This window comes from Chenopodium quinoa, unplaced genomic scaffold, assembly GCF_001683475.1.
Source record: "Chenopodium quinoa cultivar QQ74 unplaced genomic scaffold, ASM168347v1, whole genome shotgun sequence".
Classification (NCBI taxonomy): Eukaryota; Viridiplantae; Streptophyta; class Magnoliopsida; order Caryophyllales; family Amaranthaceae; genus Chenopodium; species Chenopodium quinoa.
In genome coordinates this window covers 262663-288682 of record NW_018743920.1, presented here as the reverse complement: position 1 = coordinate 288682, position 26020 = coordinate 262663, and the positions used below count along the sequence as shown (strand labels likewise).

Sequence of the window (26020 nt, the reverse complement as noted above, 5' to 3'; positions counted from 1 at the left end):
GTCTTGTTAGAGAGATCCAAGTTAAAGAATAATTATACAATCAAATTCTTTTGCACATAAAATATATTTAGTTGCTCTTTATAATATATAATTATTTAATTATATAATATGATTCCAAGTATTTAAATAAAATTCAGCTCTTGACAACAAGAACATTCAAACTTCTTCTTCTCCTCTTACCTGGACGGTCACTGGGCCAGCATTCTTATTATGCGATTTCATTGGGATGTAGTATATCTTCAATCTTCAAAAAAAAAATAAAGTAGTATATTAATCGTGCGTTTATTATATGCACAAAGTATTAGTTAAAGTCATGTGTACGTGTAGCACATATTATTAGAATATGAGAATATTTGTCGTGTCTTTCTCATTGATTAAACGATAATAATATACATACAAAGGTATTCTAATCAAACTAGGTTAAACTAAGATGATATACAGTAAATAATATACAAAATATTATTACATAAATAGATTAATATTTGCATAATCTATCACATATATAAAAGCTATATAAGTGCAATTTATGGGTTAAGTTAAAAAGGTGGCATCAAATAAAAAAACCTTAAAACAGATTAGGGGTAAATCATTTGAAAATTCAAAGATTAATTTTGTTACATAATTTAGGGTCTATTTGTTTCATGTTGTTTCATTTTTTTTATTTTAGAAAAAATAATTTCAGATTGAATAAGTTCAGTAAAAATAACGTACTTCAAATAAAAAAAATTTAGATAACATAAATTAAATTCAAAATATTCCAATAAAATAAGTCTAGACAAAATAAATAAACATAATAAAATAAATAAAATTAAAAAAGTTAAGAAAAAAAAAAAATTAAATGAACCCAACAGAATCTTAAACTGTAGAGAAATTGATCTTAGATGTTTATTGTTTTACCTAGAAACAATTTTAAATAGGCAACTTGTTACCTAAGTGGGTAATAAAATTGGAATATGCAAAACTAGTAAAAAAATTAAGGCTTGGTTTATTACGAGTCTTTTTCTGTTTTCAGTTTTTTAGAAAATTGAAAACAAAACCATGGAAACTATCAAAGTACCAAGAATAGTGTTGTAAGTTTTCAAAGCATGCCAAAAATTTTATTTCATGATCTTATCCAAATCATTTCGACATTCAAATAAAACCAAATAATGAATGAGCCCTCATATAGTTTGTTTAAATACAATTATAAAAACTTCTTTCCAAACCTATACTTTGTATTAACGACACTTTCGTAAATAAGTTTCATTTTAACGCAAAAATGCAAACAAGTTTTAAAATGATGTTCATTTTGTAAAGACTACTTGCCAAATTAAGGCATGTCGTTAAAGCATATCAAACTAAAACGTGAAGAAATAAAGAAGTAATGTTAATCTTTTTGTTAATTCCACGTAATTAATAGAAAGAGCTCATCAACTGAATAAAATATAGCGGGTGACCAAAATTCTCGGTCTAAAAATCAGTTGACATATTCTAATCATTTCTCTATCCAATTTCCTTCATTTTTTTTCTCTCTCTTTATTTCTTCATACATTCAAATTTCTTTGATCATAATCATTAATGGTACAAGAATTATAATTCCAGGTAAATAAGCATACAATATTTTTGATTTGTTGTTTAAAATTGCTAATTTTACATGTGATTTTTGACATTAATTTCACAATACTTTATTTTTTTTTTAATTTAAATTTGTGGGTGTTTACAGAAGGTGAGAATATGGAGTATGATGTTCGTGATCTCTACCCCTTGACAAGTCTGCAAATTGGGTAAGATTAGATTTCTCATAACAAAATCATTTTGGTTCGTTAAATGTCACATTTCTTTGGATTTTTGTTATTTTGACTTCTAAATGTGTAAATAATTGAAATGCCACATGCGTAATCACGATTGAATGTCAGTTTTATTTATTTGTAAAAAGATGATATTTGGAGTTAAAGTAATTAGCTTGTTAGCTTGGAATTTGTAAGCTTGAAAGATTCATACAATCGTAGCACCACGTCTCAATACATTACTCTCACAATCTTCGCCAATTTAGAGTGAAATTTAGACACGTGCCTTAACCACCTCATTTAAGCTTTTTAGATATATGCTATTCTTATTTTAAAAAGGAATATGATCATGATTCATGACTAGACCTTAACTTTCACGGTTTCTTTAGTTCACTTGGGACTTGGGAGGGGGACGCTTGGAACTTGGAAATGAGAGGAAGGGGAAGGGGTCACCCACAACTCCCACAAGTACCATCGGGTTGTAGGCTACAATGCTTGGTCTAGTACACATGCAGATGAAAGGTTAAAAAAAAAAAAAAAAAAAAAAGAAAAGAAACTTTGCATTTACATATGGGGTAACACAAGGTATATAATGCTCCTATGAGGTGCTTAATTGTAGCCATAATTTGATACTAACTAGAATTCAATTAGAAAAAATCATACTCCTTCAAATCCCAAATAAAGTCTCATTTGCCTTTGCACATGCTTTTAGGAAGGTAGTGGGGATAGCTGACTAATTAAAAGTGAATATAAAATATAAGGGTGTGTTTGGCATCACTGTGGTTTTCTGTTTTTCGGTGTTTTGTTTATCAAAATCATATGATATATGTCATATAATGAATAAAAAAATAGTCAAATTTATTAAACTCATGATAATTTTGAAAACTGCCAACAGAAAAGTGGAAACACCTTTTTCTTGTTTCCTATTTTTTGGTTTTTTGTTTTCAAAAAAAACTAAAAACTGAAAACAAAAAACAATGCCAAACAAGTCCTAAGATAGTGAGGTTTAGTCGATTAAAAGTGAATAAATAAACAAATATAAAGGTGGAATAAAACTTTTATTTAGGGACAAAAGTTTTAGTGAAATGAGACTTTTATTTTGGGACGGACTAAGTATGAAATATTCCACACTAACTTATAGTGAAAACAAGGTTACCTTGTGTTATTTTAGAATCTAGAGGTGATTTACTCGTAGCTTTATTGTGTTTTCTGTGGGGTAACTATGTAATGTCTCAAGCTCCATAGTGTAAGACTTGTTCAGGGTGTTATTTTTCTTAGTGAAAAACTATGTTCTAACCAAAGAAAAGTGAAAACTACAAAATTGGATGTTTAAAGCATATGGTTGTTATATTATTCTAAATTTCAGGATGCTGCATTTTGTGTGCACAAATCTTGTTCAAGGCTAAACAGGAAGGAATGACACATTTTAAAAATATCTTGGAAGATGCATTATGGAATGATTTTTAACTGTGTTCTAAGGACTTTATCTTGTTAATGACAGGGATGTACAATCTTATCTTTCACAAGCATACCTGTTTTTTGCAATCTATAGTCACAAGTTCTTGATCCTGGTCGATAATCATTCCTGGCGGATGAATAATAATCACTCCAAATCCACCCACCTAAGAGAGTTGTTTGCCACTAAGGTCATTGCCTTCCTTAGCATAAGATTTACTCTATTAAATTTTCACTCTATTATTTGGGTGTATGGTGCTCATTGTGGTTTTTGCATTAACACAGTACAGGACGTCACCCTTCAAAAACTCTAGGGCTTTGTTAAGGCGTGTCAGTGCACGCTACAAAGATAACTCGATTTCATCAAAAGATGAGAGGAAGAAATTGTACAGGTGGGTGTCTGTTGTCAATTCTCAGAGGTGGAGAGCACAAGCTTTTTTCTCTTTGGTGGATTTACATGTAGCTTTACATGGCTTCATAGTGTTCGAAGTTTACTGGAAGGATATACGTGGCATCAACTACTTCAGTGAGCTTCAGGTACTCCGTGCTAAATTAGTCAAATTAGTCATCAACAGTAGATTTACGGCGAATCTGCATTTGAATAGAATTTTTTTGTGTAGTTGCATTATGCTTACTTCAAAGATGCAAAAAAAACTTAGCATTCTACTTGCTAAACTAGTTAAATCACTCTGTTGCTGCCAGTCAGACATATCAATGGCTTTTGAGGTAAAATCAATGAGAAAATGGGATTTCCACAGCATTGACCAAGCTTCTAGTTGTATCCAAACATGGTTCTCAGGATCCCAATCAGAGATTGAATCATTGTGGAAGTGTCTAATGTCCCTCGACGATAAAGTTCCTTCACAATCTCCACAAAAAGTAAGAATCACTTTTAATGATTTGCTCATAGGACATGGAAAGCATACCAAGAGTTCGTCAATTGATGATTATTTTGATGTCAGAGAATGCACCCATCAGGGTACTGATCCCGATCTTTGTTGTGAGCATCAGCTTCTAGAGAAACAAAATGAGCAGAAAACACCAAGAAGACAACAGGATACAGATATTGAACCTGTGCATTATAAGGACACTCTACTGAAATTCTATTTTGATGACAGGGACCTTCCTTTTACATTCAAAAGAATAATAACTTCTGATCTAAGACTTCTAACTTTGCTCGAGTCAGGCCTTCCTTCATGGGTTGTCTTCCTTCAGTCATATCCTTTATTCTGCAAAGTTTATCGACCTTGGATGCGATCTCTAGTGAGAATGCTTTATATATTAATCTCTCTTGTTACTTGTGTGATTGGATTTTATGATCTTTATAAGAATGTCCCAGTATTGAAGGCCGCAGCATCACACATTTGTGGGCCATTATTTATTTGGATAGAGGACTGGGATATGATTTCCAGAGTCAGATATCTAGGAACAATGTTGTTCATTCAGAATTTTGAGAAAGCAATGCGATGGTCTCTCAAAATTGGCCAAGTCTTGAAACTGCTGCTGTTGCTACTAACAAAACCGTTGATGGAACCACTACAGGACCTAGTGGAATTCACTTCGCCTCTATGGATTCTACTATGTGAAGCAGGATCAGATTTCTACAGCATGGTGTCATTTGCTTTGATTTCGTTATGTAGTCTAGTTGTTGACCTATTTGAGCTTCTACTCTCTCCATTCCAGCTTCTGTACTCTTACATTGTAATTATAGGTATGTTTTCTCTCCAATAAAATCACGTTCTCTTAAGAATTTACAATTCATTCTTGCTATCTAGGACTGTTATTTAGATTCCATAGTTTCTTCTGCATTCTCCCCAATCCCCAGCATCAGCTCATGTATTTGCCTTCGTATAAAGCATTAGCTTGATCAGCATCCTTATTACTGCAATATGACTGATGTCACATTTTCTTACTTATCTATGGCAACCAATGTTTTCTGACACACTCTTCTACCTATTACACTAAAACACCTTCCTCCACCATTGCCGGTCTTTCCAATTTGGTGCAGCATAATTTTATGTAGTTCTTTCGTGTTATTTAGCATGTCTTGCCTGTTTTTTGGCCAATTAGCTAACATGTTTTGCTTAGAGGCCATTGATTCAAAATAAAAATTGATGACCCTGCTAGTTGTTCAAAAGGCTACTGGTACATGGTTATGATTTGTGTTATATTATAGAATAACGATGGACCAATCCATATTAATTGCAAAATTTGCAATCCATTTACTATACACTCAGATGAACTACCTCTAGGTACACCAAACCCTCAGATTGGCAACAACATCACAAACACTTTTGGCGAGTCTGATTAACATATCTTACTGGAACATAGGAAAAGTTCTCCGAAACCCATTTTAGGCACTCAGCACTTAACTGAAAATTTTACCTATATACGCTGTTTCTTCTCATATATCTTGTTGCCAAAATGCCAAATACGTACGTATTTGTTATTTCTAGATGATCTGTTTAAATTTATAATTTATCCACCTTTCAACTTCTTTTGGCTTGCAGTTTCATTTTTTAGTCCTATTTTTGCCTCCGTTTGGGATCTTTGTCAAGTTCCACTTCAGATGTGTTCTCCCATGGGAAATCATGCAGCCTTTTTCTTTGGTAGCATGTACAAGGATCTTCAAGAAATGCTGATGCTCATAATGAGCAAAGCAACTGAGGTTGGTCATTTGGCTACCCGATTATCTAAAGCAAAGCCAGCCACAACGGAAGTTTCTATGTGGAGTTCTCTGTGGAAAGATCTGTTTTCAAAGGTAGATTGATCAATTGCCTATTTATATATGCAGTTGAGAGGTCAAGTTTGATGTTTTGGAAATGGCAATTGTTTGAGAATGACTCCATCTTGCAGGTGTTTCGCTCTCTCCGTAGTATTTCGTATGGATTAATTGCATTCTTGGATTCATGCAACCGACATAGACTTAGGTGTGTTCCTTTTCTCCTTTCGGTATATCTCTAACACCTTTCCCCTATAAATGCAAAATAAGAGGACTTAATTTACATGGCAACATCTCGTAACCAAATCTGGTTATAAGTGGAGCTTTTAGGGGATAGCCAATTTTTCAGCATTTATTTGTGAAAATTCCACAAGCTGTTTAGTTATCTGCTTTGATCTCATATTAATGGCATAGTTTTTTCAATGCTTATTGGAACTGCAGCACATCTAACCACCTCAGTGAATACATAAGGCGCATGTCTGAACTATTGTCATCAGGATTGGAAGCTTCTCAGCGAGCGCTTCCATCATCAGGGCTGAAAGCTTCTCAGCAAGCACCTGCTGAGGAAGGCTGTCAACAGGTAATTGCTCTGTGCATTTCCAGAATCAACTTAATTTAGATTTAGAAAGCTGTTTATACACTACATTGCTGTTATTTGCATTAATATGTCTTTACAAATATGAGCTAGTACAAATCTTGAGCAACCTAATAATATGGAGTACAGCACAGAGTTAAGGCAATTCATAACCACTAATCTGCATGGTGATCACTTCATGTAGAGAAATACAACTCTTGCTTAAAAAGCCGAAAGATAAGCCAACTATGCTCCAAGGATGATAAGGGAGTCGTCAAACAATTATCCCTAAATCAAATACAATTTATAAAACCTAAATAAACCTAATACGAGTATAAGGTAAGCATAGGGGTCAAACCACAGAAAACGATTAAACACCACCAAATGTTATCAACAACTAAGCTAGTTCGGGATAGGGGAAGTAATCTAAAGTCTAAAGACACTAAAACAAGAAATAAAAACACTTAGGGAAATGGTTTAGGTATAGTATTCACTCAAGCATAAATAAGGCATGAAATTAAATCGAAATGTAAACTAAGCAACTCATGTCAATGATTTAAAGCACAATCTAACCGCCTATCGGGGTTAATTGATTTCTCAACTCAAGTACAACTTACACTATCGTCATAAGCCACACGAATCGAGGTACAAATCAAGCAAATCATTCAATGGACATTCCTAGATCACGCTATCGCCATAATCTAGTTCAATCCACCCAACTACAACAATTGATAGGCCTCTCAAATGAAATAATTGGTAAGACATGGAAAACAAAGCATTTAATCACAAACAAATCAATTTAAAACCCTAAAACATGCTTAAGATCCAACTACACCACAACCATCTATTAGTAGGGAACTACTCACTAATCATGCTAATAACAAGATTAATCAACAAATTAACAAGCATCAACATGATTAACAAGCAATACTAAAGACAATAATCAAAAACAATAAATAAAATCAATAAACAATAAAATGAGAGAAGAGAGAGTGAGAAAAGCTCATTGATTATGGAAATCTTCAAATCATCTTGTCACTAGTTGATAATCAAAAATCCACAAATTCTCTTTGATTTCCCTCACTTTTTCTCTCAAATTACTACTCTTAAACTAAACCCAAAAAAACTAGAGAGAGCTAAGACTAATTAATTAAGAGAGAATAAAACTAATCTCTTTTTCATTACCCCAAAATTGGTATTTATATTTTACTAGGAAAATAGAATAAAATAAAAGAAAAAGAGAAATAAGGAGGAAACAAAAGAAAATAAAAGAGATAAGAAATAAGAAAAGGAAAACAAAATTAAAAATAAATCCCCCCAAACCGTCAGACCACTACTTCTTCTTCTTCTCGAATTGAGCTGCTCCAATAGGGGACATAATCCCCTGTTCCGCTCACCATCAAACATCATCAGTAATCATCATCCTTCAATCCACACCGCTCATTTTCATCAAGAATCGGCGTCAACAAATCACCACCATTCGATATTCATCAACAACCACGTGCGAAGCTCGTGAAATGGTTCGGTCAAACCGAGGGTTGGTCTGGCCGAACTATGGGTTGGTTCGGTCGAACACACCCTTTCTGACTCTTTTGGCACTTTTTGGCACTTTGACCGAACTTCTCAACGGTTTGCCCGACCCAAATAAACCTGCGATTTGCGCTGATTTTGCGACATTTATGGGCTGCTTTGGTGGCTGAAATATGCGCGAGAGGAGAGCGGCTGGGGGCTTAAATTGCGGGCCGGTCAGGTGCTTAGCGTGGTGGTGTAGTTGGTACCGTGAAACAGGAGAAATGAAGGTAAGGTGTTGCGGTGGTTTGTAGCTGGTGTCGTGTGGTGGCGAATTGGAGGATGTGCTGTTTGTGTGGGTGAGCTGGGAGGTGGTGCGAAGTAGAGTTGCGTGGGTGGTAATTTGGGCGGTGTTCGGCGGCAAAGGGCTGGAATTGGTGGGCTGTCGCTGGTAATTGTTGCGGTTTGTATGGTGGCAGCAGCGGTGCGGCTGGAGGTGCGGGGGAGAAGGGAAATTGGTTGCGTGGTGCTGTGATTGGTGATGGCAGGGAGGTGGTCAGGTGGTTTGAGGTTCTGTTGATGTTGACTGTTGTTGTTGGGGTTGCAGCTACTGTAGCTTTTGCGGTGGTGCAGGTGTGGTAGGGGAGTTGTTTGGTGGTGAGTGGAGGCAGCAGCAATGTGTATGGTGGTGGTTGGATTGGTGGGATTGCTTCACTTGGACCACTACCTCTAACCTATACTCAAACGTAACCGAGGGTAAAACCGAGACAAATAAATAAATAATAAAATGAAAATAAATAAACAAAAATAAAATTACGACATATAAAACTAAAACTATAAAAATTAAATAAAACTATACAATAAAATCAAATCAAATAAAATGAAATAAGAAAACAACCTTGAAACTAAACAAATAAACAAAAGTAAATATAGTACAAGGAAAAAGAACGAAATAAAATAAACTCAAAGCAAATAAAATACGAAAATGAACTAAAAACTAATTAACTAAAGAAATTAAACTAAAACATATAAAAATTACGAAATAAACTAGAAACTTTATTTAAAAGAAAACAAGAGAATAAAAGGGAAAAATAGAAGAAAATAAATCCGGAAATAACCTAAACACTACCCCTAGAAGTGGCATAAATGTCACTCATCAAAGGACAAATTCACAAGAATCCGAAGATTAAGAATATGTTGAGAAATCTTCTAAAGTTCTAATGATGTTTAGAAAACTAAAACCACGCTTTTTTTCAAAAAAAAAAAAAAGAAAACTAAAACCATGCTGGATGCTTTCAATTCAGTAAACTGAGAGCATGTAGCTAAATTCTTTTTACAAAGCATACTATATTCTTATGCTTCATGCATGTTGCATGTTTCATGTTTCATGTTTCATGTTTCATTTGACACATATTACCAACAATATTGACTATTCCTGAAATCTTCTCACAGCAAATTCCTGAAAATCACGAGCACTTCGATTGAACGGAATATAGGTAGTCTCTCCTGTACAAACGTTGATGAATATACATCTCATCCACCAAGCTAACCTATGTACCGTTGTCATTTGTCTAATTACGAACTAATTCCATTTGTCTAATTCTTTGTACAGAGAAATGGTAATATTGTTTGGTATTACCCCCCAAGTTGTAATATATACTAGTGAGTAGTGACTGACTGACTGGCTATATTGTGAGCAGTGTCTCCACGTATTAAAAAATATGATCAGATATCTTATATGTTGCAGTCTGTATCTCTAGTAGTAAAGGCCTTGTTTAGTAAGTGAAATATGTTCTTGTATTGCAATTGCTCATTATACAAGAAGAGCTATTGAGTCATTTCTCCAAAAAATGGCAAAGAAATTCATGATTGTAGTTATTTACCAAGCATATTGAGACATTATTCCTAGAATATATGATTACTGTATTATTACAAATGTTATGTTGAGAATCTGAGATGTTCAGTGTCATACATCATTCCATCTACAAAATCACTAAAGAGCTCAAATTATATATGTAGAAAACATTATTCCCCTAAACAATTGGGGCTATGCGCCAGCCCAATATTGAAGTGAAACGCTAAACATCGCCCGCAAATCTCCACATAAAGCCCACAAATTTGAAATGAAATGACATTTTTGCCCTCAACATCAAAAACACACTTTTATCTTAAAACACACTGTTATGGCTAATAAACGGGAAGTGGCGGCACCGGAGGCGGTTTCGCGGTGGAAGTAAACAAAGTCGCCGGATCGCGAAGGGGCCGTGGTGGCAGCGCCCCACCCAGGCGCCACAACCAAGGCTACTGGCGCCTGGCCAGGACGCCACCGCCACGGTGGCGGCGCCTGGGCAGGACGCCGTGGCCACGGTGGCGGCGTCCACTGAAGACGCCATCACCGTGGTTACGGCGTCCTGCCCAGGCGCCGCCACCGTGGCGGTGGCGTCCTGGCCAGGCGCCAGTAGCCTTTTTTTTTTTTTTTTTCAAATTTTTTTTCCTAATTTTTTTTTTAAAATGTATTTTGTTTTTTGGATTTTCTTTGCAATTTTTTTCTTTATTATGTTTTTGTTTCCTAAATTTTTTTATTATTTTGGTTTTTTCTTTCTAATTTTGTTTATTTTTTGAATTTACTAAAGCATATTTTCAAAATAAATTAATATTTTTTTTTGTTTTTTTAAAAAAAATTCAAATTTATCAAAATTCAAACAAAATAAAAAAAAAAAAAAAAAAAACCAAAACGAAAAAAAAGATTTAAAAAAAAATATACCGAGGAGGTGGCGCCTGGCCAGGACGCCACCACCGTGGCTGGGGCGCCTGGCCAGGACGCCACCACCGTGGCTGGGGCGCCTGGCCAGGACGCCACTACCATGGTGGCGGCGTCCTGGCCAGGCGCCCCAGCCACGGTGATGACGTCCTGGCCAGGCGCCCCAGCCACGGTGACGGCGTTCTGGCCAGGCGCCACCTCCACGGTGGCGGCGTCCCGGCCAGACGTTCGCCGCCAAAACTTGATTTTTAACCACTTCAGACCTCGTTTTCCGGCGACGACGGCGGCTCTTTGGTGTCCCTCGGCGATCCGGCGCTGTTCCACATTTTGGGTGAGACAAAATTTCGTTTTAGGTTAAAATTAGAACAAGGGCAAAGTTGTCAAAATTTTATAAATTGTGGGCTTTATGTAGAAAAACGCGGGCGATGTTTAACAAGTCCCATATTGAAGGGGGCCTAACAATACGAAGAGCTTAGCAAATGGTTAAACAACTCGATCGAGTATACACTTTCAAGTAAATATCAAGCTAAATCAATTATTAATAACATTGATCTACGGTAAATGCTTATATACAATTCAATATATAATTATCTAATATTGGACATGAGCAACACGAAGTCCATGCAACTATGCAAGATAATACATTAATATGTTTACAAAGAGAACTCGTAATGGGAAGCTTTAGCATTTAACTTTAGAACTCCTAGACAAGGTTCCAACCATTTTAAACTTATGATATTGAAACGGAAAACTTGTGTGTTGTTTTCAATTTAGTTTATCATATTAAAATTTTAAAATTATGTATTAGAACTTGTATTTATCTGACATTGACCCTGTTTGTAATTAGTTGGTAGCTGATTGATACAACTGATTGTATGAGCTGGTTTGACTAAATGGTTGCATTAGTTAACTTGACTAGCTGTTTGTAAATAGTTGATTTTGTAAAAGTGTTTGGTAAATAGATGTTAATTGTTAGCTACTTTAGTGTATTTAATACCTAAAAAGTTAATTGTTCAATAAGCTAACTTAAAAAAGCTATTATAATGAGCTTTTTTTAAAAGAGAAAAGAGCTTTTTGAGCCCAAAAAGATATTTCAATAAGCTATCTACCAGACATCTAAATTAGCTTTTTAAAATGGTCAATCCTCTAATATGGCTTAATACACTAAAAGCTTTCCAAAAACCTTTTTACCAAAGAAGGCCATTATTTTGCTTTAAAAAAATCTTGACAAGAACACACTTGTAAGCTAGGATGCACGGACACTTCGTCCAACAGCCGTGTCCGTGTCCGTGTCCAACACCGACACTCGTTCGACACACGACAGACACACGTAAAAACTGCATCCGCTTTTTTAATATATTTAGACACTTTGAGACAAAACGTATCCTACTATGATACGATCCGGTTTGCATTTTGATATGTCACCTCATCTTTCTAACTTTTTTTAATTAGAAAGTTAAGGTAAAGTATGAGAGAAAAAGGTAAGAGTTATAATACGAGCGCCTTCAAAACACATTTCATAGCACATCATTGTATGTGAATTAGGAGAACGTTATTTACCTACGGTAAATGACTTGTTTTAAGGTTAATTATCTAGTGTTTTGTTGAATAGGTTGTCAAAATCTCGTTTTTTTGATATATTATTTGTCTTGTTATTTGCCGTACCCGTATTCCCTATTTTAGAATTGCCGTTTTGCCGTGTCCATATCGTACCCGTGTCCGTGTCCGTATCGGTGCAACCTTGCTTGTAAGGGTGTAACTGCAATACGTAGTAAGTAGAATTTTGTAAAAAAAAAATTAAAAAAAAAAAAAAAAAGGTTAATATTCGGATTTCAAAAAACAATTAAATAAAAAAAGTCGCGCGGAATTCAAAACAGATTTAAATTCAATTTATAAAAAAATAACCAAAAATACATCGACTGTGATAATTATCCCTCTACGTATTAGATCATCCCTCTACGTAATAATTATCGCGTGTACCCCAACGCAACACCTTTTTGTGTTTTGTCGTCACTTTATAGTTCCATAGATTCGGATAAAACTTCTTTTACGGATTACGAAATTACGAAAATACCATTGAACCTTAATCACGCGAGTGGGCTTCCTTCTATTTCACACTTGGCAAAAACCTCGAGGTTTAAGTTTAAAGGGTTACTGAAACAATTTCTCGTATTTAAGGAACTCAATATTTTCACTTTTCCAAAGGATTTCAGATTTTTGCTCTTTAATATTGCGATAAAACCCTAAGAGAGAGAAATTGTGGTTTGAAATTTGAAGGTTGAAGATGACTGGAGAAAATGATACCAACAACAATGGAGGTAATAGCGCTTTTAATGAGGATAAGAAGCCTGCTCCTGATCAATCTACTCATATTAATCTTAAGGTTAAAGGTCAGGTAATTATTTTTAAAATTTTAGGCGATTCTTTTTTTTTTCTTTTTTCTTTTTTTTTTTGAGAATTTATATATATATTTTTTTTGGTATTTTTGTGTTAATTTTTATTGGTTATTTTTTTGGTGTTAACTTTGTATTTTTGTGTTGATGAATTAGATAATTGTAAAATTGTTGCTGTTTTGTGAATTTATATGTTTTTTTTGTTGGTATTTTTGTGTTAATTTTGTATTTTTTTTTTGTGCTGATTTTTTTTTTTTTTTTGGGTGTTAAATTTGTATTTTTGTGTTGATGAATTAGATAATTGTAAAATTGTTGCTGTTTTGGATGAGTTGATGAAATTGAATTATGAGATTTGCTGTTTTTGAATCGTTTTTATTATCATGCATGCAAATCTAAGTAGTTTAATTTATGTTATTTGTATTTTGATTCTGTTGATCTTTGTGCAATTATGTGTATATTTTACTGTTCTATTTGTTTCATGATCATTCAGTTAAAATTAATTTTTTTTATGCGGCTTGTGAATTGTTGTCAAATTTAGATTCAAATTCAGATTATGTGCAGTGGATATCGAATAACGGTTAACGATTCGACGTTTTTTGTTCTAGGATGATATGTTGTTTGATGTTTCTGCAGTTCAATGCTTTTGATATTTTGTGATTTGAGAACGTAGTTGAAATTAATTATCATTAATAGTTTAGTAATAAAGTTATTATGACTTGATTAGATGTGATTATGAGGTGGTATTTGCGCTAGTAATAAATGCTTTGATGCTTTTATTGTGCACGAATCACCGCTAGAATAGTATAGATAGAGGAGGTATTTTTGAATAGAGGATCATTTAGATGTTTAGTGGTTAATGTTGATGAATTAGAGTTGTCGCAATGCGTCTTGTTGATATGATCTCATATGTAGTAATCTGGCAAGCCTGAAATGTAGCTCTCTGCCTGTCCCTATTATGTCCTCAATTCACCAAGTAAACAAGGAGGCATACTTTTCTGGCTGTACTGGCTCTTCTTTTGTTGGTTGAGTTTTGGAAGAAAAATAGAGCATGTCAAAAGTTAGATGTGTTGCTCTCGCACCCTCCTCTCTAGCTGCTCTTTCTTCGCTCTTTTTGTTTTCTTTTCTCTTGTTATTCATCTTTTATATAAGCATATAACGAAATGAATCCAAATATGGCTCATCACCAATTCACCATTACTAATTAGAAGAAAAGCAAATGGCTAGATTATGGAAAATCGGATATTCATTATCCTAGCTTTGGATATGGCAGTAGAGGGGATTTTACTGCAATGTTTTAATGTTTGAGATTTAAAATAAAAATAAGATTTTTTAAGTCTCTAAATTTTATATATTTTAACGTGGGTTGACATTGGAAGTTAGGAATCATAAGCAGAATTAAATCAAAGTGTGATAAATGGTAGAAGAACAAGGAAGAAAGGGTATTAATTGTAGAGGGAAATGGAAGAGTGTGATTGTGTGAATATATGGTGCTTTTACAGAGTTCTAGAAGAAAATAGGGAAGACATTTGTGGAAATACATTAGTGTATAGGCTATTGGAAGTACTCTTGCTAACAGATTACTTTCGGGAAAACTGAATGGTGTATGAAACATAGTGGCCGGGAAGGATGAAAGGATGGTAGAAAGAAGATAAGTAGATTTTTTTTTTTCTGTGAATAGAAAATCAATGAAGTGTGAGGCGACAGAAATTAATGATACTTATGGTTATACTTCACAGTTTGCTGGCCCTGTATGTTGGATTTATGTACAATTATGAGTGTGCAAATGGTCTTTGTTTTCTTTTGTTATTGCTGTTCGCTGCTTTTGTCTTGGTTAACTCTTTTCTTTGTTCTCTTAAAGGATGGCAATGAGGTATTCTTTAGGACCAAGCGTACAACAGCTTTGAAGAAGCTTATGGGTGCTTACTGTGACCGTCAATCTGTTGATGTGGAATCCATTGCTTTCTTGTTTGATGGTCGTCGACTCCGTGGAGAACAGACTCCTGATGAGGTGATTGCTTTTTTTTTAAATATAATTAGTTCTTGTTTGTCATTCTATAGAATTTCAGCTGACCATGCCTCTCAATCTCCCACTATGAATTTAAGATGATAATAGAATTGCAAGTACATGTAATCATAAAGGAGTATTTTTGCAAATTGTTTTTGAACAACCTGTGTCACAAGCTCATTTATTAATGAATCTAATAAAGGGTTGGGTCCGGGGTTGGCATGTAAGCTACGAGTACAAAGGGATGAAACTTCCCTAAACATTAACTGGTTGACCAGAGTTTCTTAAACATGTTAAAAGAGAAGACTCATACTGTTGGATGCTAATTTAAATGACATGATCTGAATGTATTCCTGTCCCATGGATTTCATGTGAACAGCTGGTCCTTTTGTAATGTTTTCTTCTTTGTGGGGACTTTGTATTAATGATTTATTTTCCTTTGTTTGGTTAATCTTTTGTTTCAGCTGGAGATGGAAGATGGTGACGAGATTGATGCAATGTTGCACCAGACTGGAGGGAACTAATGGAGCTATGCCACGGATAATGGATTCTAGTATTATTAGTATGCTATGCTATTATTAGCTTTGTTTAGGGAGAGTTGAGTTGCTACTGAGTTCTGTTTTATTTTGTTGACTGAGCTATATGTAGATAACAGTGATCTCCTCCTTGCTAGCTATCCCACTGGGATATGCACTCTTATTCTGTGTAGTTATGAAGTTGCTTCTAATCCTGTTAGTACTTTTGTTCACTTTATTTATTTCTACCTTCTTTATTTTTATGAAAAATAAGTTCAGATTAGGGTTAATTAGTTTATATATAAATTATTTAAAGAAAAGGGCCCTATGATGAATTGATGATGCTTGATAAGGGCTATTCAAGTTCAGTTTACGGGTAATTTAGTGGTTTATGTGAGATATTCAACTTGTGTATAGTTTGGGGTGCGCACTTCGGGTGTTTATCTCCACCGAAAACACATTCGTGAAAATTTCTCTTCGAAATCCTACTTCAGATCATACTTGTGGAGTTAAAATTTTTGGGAATATTATTATGAGCAGATATCTGGTTGACGATAACAAGCAAAATGCAGCTTTTGGGAACTAAACTAATCTCTGCCAATTTCTCCCTGTCTTCTCATTCACTATTTAACCGATTAACCTTAATCTAAATTTTTCACATTTTATCTAACTTAAGTTCATGTTTCAACAGCAAAATTTTCAATAATTAACTGTGTTTTCAATTGGAATTTCAAGACCAGCTTTCAACAGCCAAAATTAGCCAAATTATCATGTTAGCAAATTATATAAAGAGATCAAGGATAGTTTTCCCAAGCATGAAGTATGAGAATTGAATAGTATTAAATTAACAGTATTTGAATGGCGATTGATATAATCCTTGATCTCCTAAGATGAGATTATAAGAAAGCTTCGTCCAATAGATCTTATGATAACCATATGAGGCGTGTAACATGGGAAATATCTTGGTGCAGACAGATAAAAAGCCGGGCAGAACATTTACAAGAAATCTTCAGACATTTCGTGTATTCTATATAAGGTTCAGCTCCACTATTTTGAAGAAGAAAAGAATGCCTTTACTAGACAGGAAATAAAATCTAAAATTCTGAGTGTATACATGGTTCTGAGAGTTGCAAAAACCCAACATACATAGTGATATCCAGATTGCTGACAAAAAGAGCTAGGCTAAACGTAAATGGATAACCATGTTCATGAAATCACACATCTTGGGCATTGCATATTTGCATTGCATGAAATGTTGGCCATACTTTTTCATTTTTCAATAATTCAAGACACAACTGGCAACCCAGGCAAGTTATTGGAAATGCTTAAGCTGGTAACTGGAGCTTTCGGTTGTTTTTCCAGCTGCAATAGAAAAGAAAATTGTCAGATGATGCTACATGAATGGTTAGTGATGATATGTGCAATATGGATCAGCAATTTACCTCTCAAAGTAATAGTAAAAGAAGTCAGCATAAAGCAGTGTCTGAACAATCCCAGCTAGCCATGCTGCAATTTAGAAAACATTGACAACAATCAACACATGAAAGAATGTTAAAATTCTTACTCCGGGTAAAATGATCTGTCTGCATGAAGAAAAGAGAAATAAAGCTACATGCATCTAACTATCTAAGCATATAAAAGTTGCTTTGTTCTTGCACGAGATCACATGCACACATGTCATAGGCAACAGAATACATGCAATCAAGGAGAGGGAACCTGAAACAGAAGTAGGCGGCTTCTAAAGGGCAAGCTGCAATAGATGTATCAAATCCAATCAAATACACACCACTGGCAACATATGTTGACAAACAGAAACTCGAGGATGATGACCCCAAATACCTCTAATCCCCACTTACTGTTTAAATATGTAAATCTCCCTACTCAAATTCTTTCATATACACAATGATTTTAAGTGGCACCAAGACCAAACAGTGTTGCAAATAATATAGATCAATTTCTTACCAAACACTGGGGAGTAGCAACTGGATACCTTTTCCTAAACTATGATCATACAGCAAGGTAGAAAACTAGAAACAATCTAGGGGATAAAAGAAAAGAGTCGTACTACCTATAGTATGTGCAACAAACCAAAGCTAAAAACCCATTAGGAGCAGGAACAATGTGATATGGTGAGAGAGAAGTATAATAAGAAGGTAGAATGCATACGACAGATGAAGAAATAAATAAAGAACATTATATTGCCTCGCAAATAGTTCGACGTCAATAGCATGTCCAATCCAGGTCAAAGAAAAGCTCAAAAGTGTAAAAAAAAAAAAAAAAAAAAAAACATTAAGAAATGCCATTAGAACAGTTATTGACAAAAAATGTCCATGTTAGTCCGGGAAGGTAAACACGTGTATGATCTGATAGATACAGCTGATAAAATATATGCTATAAAACACAATGCTGAAGTCAATCTAAAGTTTGCTCGCATATTCGCATGCACTGATACCATAATATATAACAATGCAAAGGGGGAAGAAGTGAAGGACACAATAGAAAGAGATAAGGCATACGTATCCAGTGGACATAGTGAGGCTCGGTGAAGTAGCGGTAGATCCAATTGAGGATGTACAATGAACGATATGCCCTGCATGAAAGATGGTCATTGATTAAACCCAACTAAAGTTGCAAATGGTTTAAAAGAAAAGACAATTGAAGGGAAAAGCAGGCTAGTTGAGCAGATAAAAAGTCTTTGAAGTACACCCACATAGAAGACATATCATGAGACATCGGCTACCATATACATTATCATTCATGTAATCAAGCGGCAAAACTTTCCAATATAAACTCCAGTAAGATAAGCGGAACCTTTTCACCTATCAGTAGGTTTTCATTCACAAATACTCCCTCCAATTTGTTTAAAATGCAACAGTTTTACTTTTGCACTATTCATACACTAACTTTGACTTTATTTTTTACTAAAATATATATATAAAAAAAAAAAAAAAAAAAAAAAAACGTATGTTATTATGTACTAATATATTGTTGTATTAGTCACAATGTATAATTTCACAATATCATCTTTATTTATAATTATAACTAATACACAAACACGGATAATAATAACCAAAGTTAATTCTTAGCAAATGTGCCGGTCAAAATGTTGCATTTTAAAAAAAGACTAACAGCAGTAGTAATGTTTTAGCTTCCACAAATCCTCAAAAGGTCTACAAGTTCACTCTGCATATGCTCTTAAACATTAAGTAAACATTTATTTTTCTTCATTGTGTTTTAATACTCCACAGTGATTGTAAAAGCAAACAAAGTAGTTTGACGCTCGTATCTTGTTTGACTTTTGTCATGATTTAAAACACAGAAGTAGCTATAGATCAAACCAATCATAGCCATTGTTCTCACCCGCCAGTCCTACTAAATCACCTGTGATTGGACTTATCATACCTTAAAAGCTTTAACGACTAACCTAGAGCCAATCTTAAGCCAAACTAGTAACATGGAAAATACATACCAAAGTTAAACAGAAAAAGATTCCTGGATAGGTAATCAAACATATGGGTGATGGACCAAAGCCCCCAACTTTGGTCAGTGAACAGTATGGTCAAGTCATCTAAGATTGTAGTCACCACTGGTTCACTAACTAGTTAGCATGACCATATCCAAATCATCAGCTTTCTAAAGTCAAGCCAGGGATATTTCCATTTCCATATATATATAAAGTCAACCCACAAGATTCACAAATCCTCACCAGTTTTTCTATCCTTCTACACCAATCCTTGGCTCTTTACTTCCTTCACCAACACTCCCACCAATCATCCCACCAGTCATCAGCAATCCTGCTACCACCCATCTTTACCCTCTTTGTTTGGCTCTTTGCCCCTCTCCACAACCAATTTGGATTATCTTTTCATTAAAGTGTCTCACTTCATGTTCCATCTCTTCATTACTGACCGCACAACCACTTTACTAGACCTATATAGTTGGTTTAGTGGCTATGAAATAAGAGTTGGAACTTGGAACATAATATTACACACCATGGAAATAATATATATATACAGCTCCACGACCCCAATGCCCCCACTTGCAAGGGGTCGGTGAGAGTATGAAACCACAGATATGGCCAATAAAAAACAACTTCACCCAGTTAAAGACCCAGAAATTCTACAAGATGGTCAAACAAGAGGTAAGGAGCGAAGTTTAGGAAAAGAAAATTGGTGGAAAATAATCCAAAGTATGGTGGTTTGTGAAAAATAATTCAAACAATGAAATTTCCTCAAACTAATATGAACTACTCCCTTTGTCCCTTATTTTTTGCCCCATTTGACTTTTCATGGTCTCCAAGACACTTCTTCAAACGCATATATCTCTATTTCTATAAGCGTAAAAATTTTAAAAATTTGATATTAATAAACTATACAATGAGACAATTCTAACAAGATCTCACATGAATATATTATCACTTATAGATCAACGAGAATTCATGGTCAAAGTTTTAAAAGTTTGACCCATATTTTTGCAATGGGGAAAAAATTAAGGGACGCAGGGAGTATCAACAAATATGTACAAACTGATGAGACAATTTGATGAAATCTTAAGAGAATTTTCTGACAACAAATTTTTTTTATTTTGAAAATTAATAAAACTATATTTCAGAATAAACTTTGAATTTTATTTCTTTTTGGAAAAACAATTTTATTGATCAACAACAACAAAGCCTTAGTCTTAAAATGAAAACATATTCAAACTTTCAAAGATTGTAGAAATTATTGGAACATATTCAAAGATTGTAGAAATCGCGGTTATATCATTTTGCACATTTTGATGCAATGTTTTTTCGAGCAAAATTTATAGTTTGAATTATTTTCCACTTATCAGTTATAGTTTGTTCCGCCAGTTTCCCTTTAGTAAAAGAAGGTCAATTTTTTTATAAAATATATAGAAACATTATCTACAAAGAACTTCAGTACAGCTTTCACCAGACTGTAGCACTCTACCACAATACGCATTTTCCAACGGGAAACCAGAATAAATCATTGGCTAGCACCAATAATAATAGCTAGTATCTAGAACAAACCCTTTTCCCTCTTTCTTTCACTGTCTCTCTTCCACTCAACTAGAACTTTTGACTCTGAGAGTAACTTAGAACTAAACCCCAAGATGACTCTGCTCAGTGGAGCAAAGAAATATAAACATTGTGACAAACACGTGGACAACAGTTCCTAGGGCTTCTTACAGGCATGAAAATACCGCCAAATAAGAGTCAATATCAAACATGATACAGCAGATATCAAGAGTTTAATTTTTTAGTCATTTACTCAGTTACAAAGTAACACCTCCCCCTCCACCCTATCAATATGTTTTGAGGATATAGTTACAAGCTAAAATACGAAGTAACATAGCATGAGCAGATGCATACCCTAGAAGAAACACATATTGTCCAGTCAGGTTGTCAATGTTTCTAGTTCTCTGCAACAATACCAGCTGGGGAAGTATGGCAACTGCTTCCAAATACAAGGAAAATGTCCACATGACCTGAAACCATGTAATACACAGATGAGAAATAAAAGAGACAATTTCTCATTCATGCATACCGCCAAAATTCTTAAATATTATAGTGATGGCAATAAATACATTACCTCTTTAAAATTGAATCTCTCGTTGATAAGACAAGCCAAGAGCAAGCAAGGCAATACTAAGAACCAGTGTCGGAAGGTATCTTGGTCTTTGTCATATGACCTCTTGACAATCTTGTGGCTTCTCATGTACCAAACAATTGAAAAGGAGCTGCTGAGAAATATTAGCTTCATGACAGTGTTATACACTGATATGAAATCTGTGAAGATATCCAGGTAGCGAGTAGCAAAAACAATTGCATAGAGTTCCTGAGTCTTCAAAGAAACACCTACAAAGAGTGACAAAGTACAAATCTCAATATGTAACATCAACTAGACTAGAAACAATAATAGCAAAAATAGCAAGTAGAGAGTTGAATAGAAGGGAGACATCAGCCTAATTAATTAATAGTCCATTCACTATCATCAGAACACAAGAATTCACAACTGCCTTGATGCGTAAAATATGCAGCACTTGGATCATAGATAGCAAATGTAGTGCACCTCACATGAATAAACAAAGAAATATGGCCATATGCCGCATACATACATACATACTGAATATACACAATCATGTAAAAATCAGCAAGGTAAAATAGTTGCATCCAGGTTTTCAAGGGAGTGAGAGCCAGTAAGCCGCATCCAAGGGCATTAAAATAAGCAGCATAAAAGTCCAACGAATTAGAAGCAATATTAAGAGAATGGCAATGGTTAAAGGTAACAAAAGCAAAGAGATCATGCTCCTCTACATATGCATAAAGGACTTTGAATCTTAGGTTATTTCCAATTCCTATATGAGGTGCGTGATATGGTATACTAAAGAAAGTCTATACCCTCGATAAGGAAGGACCTGTAGAAAAATGGTAGAGGACTAGTCTCCTACATCATTGGGGGATTGGATATTGGACCCACTTACAATAAGGAATCTACTTCATTAAACTTTTCTTCAATTCCTTTTGTTCAAATGCTTTCCCTTCTCTTTGGTGCCAACTAGGACTGGTAGCATGGTCTTCTCTTAGAATTTCACTTTGATACAAAACGGGAGCTTCACTTTAGCACTTGACATTTTACTTTTCTGGCATATTAAATCTTTTCTCTTTCCCTTCCTTGGGGGTTACAAGGATAGGTATAAGCTAATATATAAAGCTCTTCCTTTTACTTTCTTAATCATTCATGTAATTTATGATGATTGATTATCAGCAAGAATTGCATGAACTCGGCGAAATGTCTCCTTAACAGATGAGTTGAGTGTATCTTCCAAACTATGTAGTACCAGTGATTTTACTCAAAGCAAACTCAAACAATATTTAAAACATGAGACGGTGCTACTAGCTCAGAAGGTGGATAATAACCTGAATTTATTAGTTTATAAACATGTTATTGAATAGACAGAACAAGTTCACTAAGCTCATAAGGTCATACTCAACAGGTTACCACACCACAAACCTACGCATCTTAAGTCTTAACAAAAATCCATATGGTATAACATAAGTTCTCATGGTCACCCCTTCATACAGAAGGATATAGCTGTAGTGCTGTACCTGTACTAACAATGTAAAGACCTATGGATTCACATCTTATCAACCTTTCTGACCAATCTCTAATAGGATTTCTACTTGCACCCTATTATACACAAAAGGGAAACTATCTACAGTTTGCAACTGAGCTATTCTCGACAGTATTAAACTTAATTAAGAAGATGGACATAAACGGATAAACCCATATGAGGTCCTAGTTGTTTGAGCCAAGGAATTCCCATTAAGTTTCACTATTATCAAAACCAACAAACATCCATAATTTCTTAGCTGATCACAACAATCACCCTGCACATTACCTTCTGGAAATCTGGAATGTCTACAACCAAAATCGAAAACCTTGCCGATATCAGAAGCTAAAACTCCACATTATTACTTCCATCTTAAGGTATTCGCCATAATTCAACTCCAATAAGATAAACACACATATAGCTCCACAAAAGTCACTCATTTCAACACTCATTTCAAATACCCATCACATAATAATCACAACCATAATTAACCCATCAACACCTACGAGCTTAAATTCCACAATTTACCCTAAAAAAATACGACCCAAATCACAAAAAAAAAATAACGGCAAAACTTAAAATGCAAATCATCTACAAATACCCAGAAACACAACAATTTCATACAAACTAACACTTAAAAAACTGCATTAGAATGAGGTTTAATTTCAGAGAATAATTACCAGCACATGATTTGATGGTATGGATCTTGAGAAGCAAAACAAGAACACTGGCCAAATGGGTCATATCACCAGCTAATCTGAAGATATTCATCTTGAATAATTTCGATCAAAACCCACCAAAATAAATAAAATGTAAGATCAACCCCAAAAAAAATTAGTACCCCAGATCGTTTTCTAGCTTAGATCTAGAAAGATCTGGGAAATATTGGGAATAAATTTTAGGGTTTTCCCCCTATTTCTACAGTGCTATTGTAGTTTTCTTCTAGATTGGATTATTAGGTCGAAATTATACAATGAAATGAGTAGATAGGAGGAGAGAAAGGTTGGTCTAGACTAGACTTCGGACACTAGAAAACCATTTTTGCAAGTCTGATAGAATGTGACTGTTATTTTTGTTTTGTTCAAGGGTTGAGAAGGTTCTGTGATTTTTTTTTATTTTTTTTTTTTTCTCATGAAAATACAAAAATAAAAGGATTTTTTGGGGTCATACTTAATTTGGGGGGTGTTTTACTGATTATTTGGTGGATTAAGAAATAAAAGGTTTTAATATGTTGACTCGTGAAGTTTATCAATTTTGCGATTGTTTGACTTTTATGCCGTATATTACACATAAATCTGTTAATTTGGGCTAACAGGTTGGGTTTGGATTAGATTTCGGGTCGTGCTATAATGCTATCTTAAATGTTGTATCTATGTTACTCTTTAAAGTGAACTCCCACTTTTGGTTGGGAATTTTTGTTTTTTAAAAATATCTTCTTTTAGTCATCCTTTTTTTTTTAAATTGTTACTGAATTACAAACAAAATAAAATTAATGAAATATAAAAGAAAAAAAAATTACAGTTACTTTTCAACTGGTAACAAAATTAATAGATAATAAAAAAAAATTAATAAATTAAAACATAACCTCCCCCACTATTAAATTACCAGTAAACTTCCTCCCTATAGAAACAAAATATGAGAAAAGCATTACTACTCATCCTTTTCCCATCTAAACTTTAATTTTTCATTCTTCACTTAATATTAAATCCTACTATGTGTTATTAAGCTATGTGCTATTTACAAGATTAAAGATACACGTAAAGTAAGTAGAACGTACTTACTTCTTTTTTTTTTTAAATTTCTGTATCAATTTTTTTGGGTTTCCATTTATAGCAGAATTTTTGGCTACATAATTTAGATTCCATTACATTTTCATATCTTTTATTAACAGGATGTCAATTGCATACGCTCCTTTCATGTATTTGAACCCGTACTCAAAATTTTGGAATGTGAAGGCAAGGATAATTAGATTATACGAAATTCAGCATCTCAAAAATAATAAAAAAAATTGGAAGATGGTTCTTCTTGATGCTATGGTATGTAAACATTGTTTTAAAAATTATTTTTTCTCTTAACAGTGAAATCTTATTTTATATATAAAATATAATATATGATTAAGTAGTTACGTTAGGATCTATTACTCTTCATTATCTTTAGTTGATTATCTTTCTTTTGTTCCATATCGTTAAATAATCTATCAAACCAAATTTACAATGCTTTTGTTATATTATTCCACAATCACATACTTACTCATTTCTCCTTTTGTCTTTTAAAGGGAGAACCCATTCAAGGTATTATATTTACAAAAGATATTGATAATTTTATTGGCAAATTACAAGAAGGTTTCGTGTATTGTTTTAAAAGGGTACAAGTTATTCAAGTTGATGATTGGTTACGAACAGTTCATAATCCGTATCAACTCAACATAACTAATGAAACAAAAATATCCTATGTTGATACTGATATTGAAGAATTTCCAAAGTACTCTTACAACTTGGTGTCTTTACATGATGTAAAGTCATTTAAACGCACTGAAGGAATTGTGATAGGTTTTTATACCACATTTCATACTACCTTTATTAATTAGAAACTATTAATTTTCTTATAAATATATTCAATATTTCTTTAATTAATATCTTACCCTTTTATGTTTGTTTGGGAATTAGATGTTGCGGGAATAATCATATATGCAAGTGAGATTCACCGAAATGACTTTACGGGTACCATTAAGCAAGATATTATTCTACTAGATCAAAGGTATGTATATATATCAATTTAAGGCTACTACCCATGAAATAATAGTCGTAGGGAAAAATTAGTACTACACCTAACTCTAAAGTTTAGAGAATAAAAAAAAGCTAAGATATTTTTAGTATATTCTGTACAAGATGTATACTATGATATTTCTATCAATTTTTATCCTAATTTTATGCTTCGTTTAATCTTTATCCTACTTTTAATTTCAATTTCGATGTAAATCCTGAATTATATGCATTTTTGTTGTTTTTTTTACAATGAGATTGACGATATGGAATTACTTTTTCAACGAAATTGGTGAACGAGCAGTAGAAGAATCTGACCAAAATCTCACTTTACTTGCATGTAGTGTCCAGCTTCAAAATTATAATGGTAAAGTTGATTACTTATAATTTTTTTTATAAAATACCATGGTTTAGTATCACAAAAGATTATTTGATGTTAATT

The 26020-nt window shown here is 33.9% G+C and overlaps 3 protein-coding genes across 3 annotated transcripts; 2 read left to right on the top strand and 1 right to left on the bottom strand.

The window, feature by feature from the left end:
- The first annotated feature begins 3473 nt into the window (after positions 1-3473).
- On the top strand, positions 3474-9918 carry LOC110687660. The gene is made up of 6 exons (XM_021864287.1): positions 3474-3758; positions 3924-4932; positions 5732-5982; positions 6078-6151; positions 6385-6523; positions 9479-9918. Exons 1-6 carry the CDS (start codon positions 3474-3476, stop codon positions 9509-9511), a joined length of 1791 nt encoding a protein of 596 aa, XP_021719979.1. The 3' UTR covers positions 9512-9918.
- A 2998-nt stretch (positions 9919-12916) lies between these two features.
- On the top strand, positions 12917-15938 carry LOC110687740 (small ubiquitin-related modifier 1-like). The gene is made up of 3 exons (XM_021864367.1): positions 12917-13182; positions 15039-15188; positions 15650-15938. The coding sequence occupies exons 1-3, from the start codon at positions 13072-13074 to the stop codon at positions 15707-15709; spliced, it is 321 nt and encodes a 106-aa protein (XP_021720059.1). The 5' UTR covers positions 12917-13071; the 3' UTR covers positions 15710-15938.
- A 665-nt stretch (positions 15939-16603) lies between these two features.
- LOC110687739 (ER lumen protein-retaining receptor) lies at positions 16604-23939 on the bottom strand. Its single transcript, XM_021864366.1, has 6 exons — positions 23497-23939; positions 21295-21560; positions 21075-21190; positions 18217-18290; positions 17143-17206; positions 16604-17062 (listed from the first exon to the last, which is right to left on the bottom strand). Exons 1-6 carry the CDS (start codon positions 23585-23587, stop codon positions 17026-17028), a joined length of 648 nt encoding a protein of 215 aa, XP_021720058.1. The 5' UTR covers positions 23588-23939; the 3' UTR covers positions 16604-17025.
- Between the last annotated feature and the right edge of the window lie 2081 nt (positions 23940-26020).